This window comes from Papaver somniferum, chromosome 11 (genome assembly GCF_003573695.1).
Source record: "Papaver somniferum cultivar HN1 chromosome 11, ASM357369v1, whole genome shotgun sequence".
Taxonomy (NCBI): domain Eukaryota; kingdom Viridiplantae; phylum Streptophyta; class Magnoliopsida; order Ranunculales; family Papaveraceae; genus Papaver; species Papaver somniferum.
In genome coordinates this window covers 63,279,139-63,285,531 of record NC_039368.1, presented here as the reverse complement: position 1 = coordinate 63,285,531, position 6,393 = coordinate 63,279,139, and the positions used below count along the sequence as shown (strand labels likewise).

Here is a 6,393-nt window from a genome sequence, read left to right as displayed (position 1 = left end):
ATCCCGATCTGAAAAACCCAAGCTTTATTGAGCTCGTGCATGGGTTTTAGGTCTTAAAATATGATACATGCTCAAGCTCATAATAAAATTTCTTGTTGGGATTGGATTAAGCTTAAACCCGACTAACCCCGCCCAAGTCACACTCTACTACCCTAGTTACACATGTGGTGATAGTTAGGCCTGAGTATGGGTGGCCTAACCCGCTGATTCGACCCAATCCACCACAAATTTGGTGGGTGGACACCCATCTCGTTCATAGGTCGATTGGACATGGATTAATTCTTGAATATCCATTAAATATTGGATTTGGTACAGGATCATGTCTAAAAATCTATTGGATACTCACACCATTACAGCGTGTTTGGTTCAAGTTGTTGGACGCCCAGGAATTGGGTTCCGAGGGAATCAGCCCAATTCCCCCGAACCAAACAGTCCATATAATCTGAGAATTGGATTCTGAGGTAATCCGATTCCCCCCAAATCCTTCTTTCCCATTCCATCAGTATACCGACTGAATATAATCTGATTCCTGGGAAAAAACACGGAAGAGGGGAAATGACGAAACTGACCTTAAAACAAAACCAAATCTATCAACCACATTTCCTTCATTTCTAAAACCGAGAGACGGAGTGAACGAGAGGAAAAAAGAAAACCTAGAAGAATCATGGAGATCGACCATGATTGAGACAATTGATTACTGTTAATCGTTGATTCTTCTTCTACTTCGACGGGAAACCATATTGTATTCTAAAGCAATTCCATCTCTGATTTCGAGGGTGTTATTTGATGGTTAGTTTAGTAGTTTGTTGGGTGTTTGTGAAAATGCCAAAAAGAGAAGTAAATTGACAGTTTGCATTAACCATAGGTTTTTGTCTTGTGTTTGCCCAAAAGCTACATGTTGATTTGTGGTTAGTTGAATTTTTGACGGGTCTAATCTGCATCAGTTTAAAACCACTGATTTTGATTGCTTTACTATGTTCTGCATATGTGCATTATATTCTGTCTGAATGTAGCTTGCGTCCAACCTTGAAATACTATATAGCTTTTTATTATGCTTGACTGTTCTTTTCTTATGCTTGTTGAACTCATACCAACTTCCAGTATGGCTTCTCTAGTCTTGACAAAGAAAAGAAAACTTGAGATGATGAATGATAATATCTGAACAACATTGGATGTCGTAACTTTATTTTACGTCTACTTTTATTCATATGTTCTGCGTCATCAAAATTGCATGTTAAGATCAAATGATCGTTTTGAAATGACTACTGTACGATTGCGGGTGATGCAAGATTTAGTTTACAAAAGCGACACAAAATGTAAATCGCAACTTCGCCTCGATAAACTAACTTTTCGAATACTTTGCCATAAGCTGCGCACTATAAGCGGACTAGAATACAATAGGAATTGTGATGTTGAAGAAGTGGTTGTGATATTTTTGTATGTAATTGCACATCACCATAAGAATAGAGTTGTAGGGTTTATGTTCAAGCGATCTGGAGAAACCATTAGCAGATATGTAAAGACGATGTTGAAAGGAGTTATTAGGCTTCAAGGGGAGTTGCTTAAACAACCAGTTGCAGTGGCTACAAGTTCTATTGATGAGAGATGGAATTGCTTCAAGGTATGAACTCAAACTATGATGTTTCATGTCTTTTAAGCATATACCCCGTATCCTTAATGAATCAGTAACACCTTGTTTACCTTTAGAACTTCCTAGGGGCATTAGATGGAACACATATTAGTACCCATGTGGCAACCGAAGACAAGCCTAGGTATCGTACAAGGAAGAGTGCAATTGCAACTAATGTATTATGTGTGTGCTCCCATAACTTGGAGGTTATATATGTATATTCTGGCTGGGAAGGTTCAGCTGCCGATTCTCGTGTACTTAGAGAAGCAATATACAAAAAGAATGGCGTAGAAGTTCCACAAGGTAAGTTCATTAGTGTATTAAAACTTAAATATGCGGATTAATGGGTGTTTCTAGTGTTCTTTAGTGAGATATTGATGTCTTAGTCTTGCACATCTGTCATGACAATGGAACAAGATATTCATGTGTATGTGTTATATAATTTAGAGTCTAGTCTCTAGTCACACTCTAACAGAGCCATGATGGATGTTTTAAATCTGTTTATCTTAAGTAATGCTCAAAATGTCAAGTTTCTTTGTATAGTTTGGTAACAAGTTTATGTTTGTCGCTTTTGTTCTTGCAGTCTCATGCAAATGCAAAGGGACTGTATGGTAAAGCATTCCCTCATTTAGATGCATTAGTTGAGATATTTGGTGAAGATAGGGAAAATGGTAAAGGGGCTGCTTCACTTACTGAAGAGCTAGAAGAGATAGAGAAAAAAGACGAATAAGAAAAGGAATAAGAAAATCAACATAATACTGAACAAGAAAATGATCAACAACAAAGTAATCAGTCAGAGTCAAACAGTAGTAAAGGTAGAAGGAAAGGGGTACGTTCATCATCCTTTGACATTGTATTCGGTGAATCAAGTAGAGATTCAAATGGCCTTAGTTTGATGGCTATTTCGTTTAGCAAATTTGTAACGGGTACACTTGATCACTTTGAAGCGGTTAATGGGTCCCTTACTCAAGAAGCCGATGTCAACAAACGCTTGTTTGAGGAGTTGACTAAGATAGATGGGCTCACTGAAGATGAGGTGGTAGATTTCGCATCTAATATTCCCGATTCATCTACAAAAACAAAGGTTTTCTTCGGCATGGGGGAAGAAAAACGAGCCAACTATGTGAAGAACATGATTCTTAAGTAACGTGGCTTATATTTGTGAGTGATGTTAGGAGGAACTGATATTGCATGTTCTTAATAATTATTTAGCTACTTCTACAGGTGCACTATCTCATTTGTGCCAAAGACAAGGTTATATAGTCTTTTTATGCAGTACTTTTCAGTCCTTGCTTTTTTTATGTAGTGACTATACATCATCTGTTTTAGTATTACAACTTGTTTATTTAGAACTTTTTGAATTTGAATGATGTAAAACTACTAGAAACGGTATTTTGGTTTAGAAATTTGAAATTCAAACTTTTAGAATTTGTTTGTTCTTAGCTATCAAAATTTCAAAGGGAAGGAAGGGTATAAAGTGATTTGGCATTTATTGATTACCCTGTAATTGGATTATGTCAACCAAACGATAATATTTGAATCAGGAATCTCATTCCCAAGAATCCAATTTCTGCAATTCGATTACCTTGTAATTGTATTCCTAGACTCCCAAAAACTTGAACCAAATGCGCTATTAGGTTAAGATTATTTTTAGAATTATTTTTGATCAATATTATAAAAAAATTTATAAATAAAAAAGATACGTTACATGGAGGAGAGGAAAAAATTAAAAAAGAAATTACAGAAGTGATTGACCAAAGCATTTATGCTCTAGTCGATAAGAAAAATCACTAATAAGTTTAGTAGGTTCAAGGTCTTGTTGGCCAATATCCTAAACCACCAGAACTGCCCCAAAATTGAGGAAAACCTCAATTAACAATGTGGACACTGCCTATTAACTTTGATGTACGTCGTAGATGTTCAAATTAAATAACTTATCTTCTACTTTACTAATGATTAATATAGCAGTAAATAAGATTCGTTCCCACGAAGAGCAAGGAGTTTTAGTTGTCAAAAGTGTCACAAGGTTTTTTTTTTTAGATATAAAGTAAAATCAAAGCAATTAAAAATAATTAAGATTGCAAGCAATGAAGAGAAATATGATCAGGGCATTCTTCTTCGTTACTAAACATTCATCAAAGTAGCATATCCATCTATTCCTTGTAAATCATAGATTATTACCAACCGTAGGAAAGCAACTAGCGCAATGCTATCCTCAAAATTCCTTAAGTCATTGTACACTGAAGCACTCGAATGCCAGATCCTATTCGTCTAAACCACCTAGAAGTAGCGCACTCTAAGTGTAATTTGGTCGAATGCTTTATATTTTGTGAATTTAGGTCAATCCTAGTAGTTGAACTCTTAGCGCAAGGTTCACTTTCTAGTGTTATTTTTACTTGCGATTGCTCCACAGAATCCCTCTGCAAGGTTTCGCAATTTCTACTTGTGTAGAGAATTAATCAACAAATCCTAATTCTTTACTAGCATTAGGTTAACTAATAAACTAGTCCAGTTGGCCACCTAAACAGTTTATCAATCAATCATAATATTAGTCATAGTAAAAACAATCAATAACCATGTGAAGAATTAAAATACATGTATATACTGAATCAAATCATGTATTAGAACTTAGAATTCATCCTCAATCACTAAGAATTTTAGCTACTCATGGGATTAGTGAAACCCATGAGATACATATGATAAAAGTAAAAGAAATAGTTACGGTGATGAAGAACGCTCCAAAACCCTAACTTTTCTTCTTTTGAGTTTTTTCTCCAAAAGCTTGATTCAAGATTATAAGATTTAACAATATCTCTTATATAGGTATCCAAATTATAGTTGTGCCCATGCGCCAAATCCCGTGCTAAATGGTTGCCAAAAACTAGCCAAATTCCATTAACAGGTCATGTTCAAGTTCCTGGCCGTGTAGAGATGTACTAACACAACCATTGGGCTTGCGCAGGTTGCAAAAGTCCCAATCCTTAATATCCATGTCTTCTCCATCCACAAACATCCATGTATCCGTGAAATAAATTTTCCCCTGGACTTTCAACTTCCTCCGTCAGACTCTCGAATACTCTTGCCACTGTGAAATATTTTTTTTGCCTGAACTTTGATTTTCTCCCGCGGACATTCTTCCGGCCGTAAAAAATAAAAATTACGGGATTTTTTAGTTTCTCAACCAATTTCCACGGGTACTCCTCTATCCATGAAACAATTTTTCTTCTGAGTTTTCAAACCTAAGCCAATAACTCCACATATACCAGGCTCTCCGTGAAAACTAAAAGTTTCTGAAATTTTCTTCTTACTCGAACTCCATCTGCTATGGAACAACAACTCGACTTCTATCTTATATCACCACTGCCAAACCCCATCGATTTAGGCTTCCATGGCCGACTCGAGTTCACTAATTGCCATCATCATTCCTTCATCCCATCCATTATTTTTATCGTAATAATTCTAAATACCCTCGAATTTTTCGTATTTAGATTAAACACCCTCGAATTTTAAATACCTTCATCCTATTCGATCTAGGATAAACACCCTCGAATCTTTCGTAAGAATTTTAAATTTGATATTGTTGTTTTCATTGTGTAGATCTCTTTAAATTTTTTCTAACGTGATAAAATTTGTAAAATTCCAAGGCACGAACTTTTAGATATGTTATATTCCAGTTTGCTTGCCAATTATACCCCTGAAAAATAGGATACATAAGGAATTATGTGAAAATGCTCCACCTAAAAAAGCCTCGCTAAATCCAATATTTTTATCAAATTGCACATTTGCGTTATGCTTCATTTTGCAAAAAAAGTGTTCATAAAAGGGACCCCCTCCTTCGACCGACCCAATTATTATTGGATAAATAATAATTGGATAAATACTATTACAAGAAACTAGTCGGAAGCTTAACAAGCTAAGCTCCAACATCTTATTGATTATGTCGCAAGGAGGACAAGCTAATTCTACCTTCCATGTCAATTTCTAACATATTGCGCTATCGAAACCTCGAACCTGGACCTCATGGGACGCATCAACTTGTCGCATCAATCTGTTGATGGCGATAAAAATCTAGCACCCGATATTTAAAGGGAAATTTGTTGTTTAGTCCACTAAACCCGACCCGGGTTAATGGCTATACTACATATTAATATGTAGTATCAATATGTTGTACTACATATCAATACTGTTAAGTTATGTATTGATACTACATACTAATATCAGTACTACATATTATTATTAATACTACATATTACTACTAGTATTAATATCAGTACTACATATTACTACTAGTAGTATACTAGTACATATATTACTACTAGTATAGTAAAGTAGTTACCTAATTTACTACTAACATATTTTTGTTACTACTAGTACAGTACATATTAATATGTAGTATCACTGTATTGATACTACTAGTATGTAGTAACATACTACTAGTAACATTTACATGTGTTGATACTAATTAGATCTGAAAGGGTGTTTTAGGCATTTAGAAAACACACTTTATAATCTTCACAAAGTTTTTGGACTAGCGAGTAAATAATCTAGACGAGTAAATGATTTTCACGGGTGGACTAGTCATTAACTGGGTCATGAAAAACTGGACTAAACAGTAATTCCTAAATATTTAAATGAACCGGATGTGGGTAGCACCGAGTTCACGGGTAAACCCGTAAAAAACTCAACCCTAGTGACCAATTCCAAGCCCAATCTAAGTAGCCTGAACTCAGGCGGCAAACTTTAACATACCGACAACCAAACAT

At 35.4% G+C, this 6,393-nt stretch overlaps 1 protein-coding gene across 1 annotated transcript; it reads left to right on the top strand.

Moving 5' to 3' along the window:
* The first annotated feature begins 1,258 nt into the window (after positions 1–1,258).
* Positions 1,259–2,360, top strand: LOC113324483. The gene is made up of 4 exons (XM_026572803.1): positions 1,259–1,621; positions 1,708–1,933; positions 2,017–2,057; positions 2,214–2,360. The coding sequence occupies exons 1-4, from the start codon at positions 1,259–1,261 to the stop codon at positions 2,358–2,360; spliced, it is 777 nt and encodes a 258-aa protein (XP_026428588.1).
* Positions 2,361–6,393: the final 4,033 nt, after the last annotated feature.

What these genes read in the sequence shown, in the direction of transcription:
- LOC113324483 (XM_026572803.1), top strand. Translation starts at nt 1,259, where the DNA reads ATGACTACTGTACGATTGCGGGTGATGCAAGATTTAGTTTACAAAAGC. An exon ending in AGAGATGGAATTGCTTCAAG is followed by an intron (nt 1,622 to 1,707) that starts GTATGAACTCAA and finishes GTTTACCTTTAG; the next exon opens with AACTTCCTAGGGGCATTAGA. An exon ending in TGGCGTAGAAGTTCCACAAG is followed by an intron (nt 1,934 to 2,016) that starts GTAAGTTCATTA and finishes TTGATGTCTTAG; the next exon opens with TCTTGCACATCTGTCATGAC.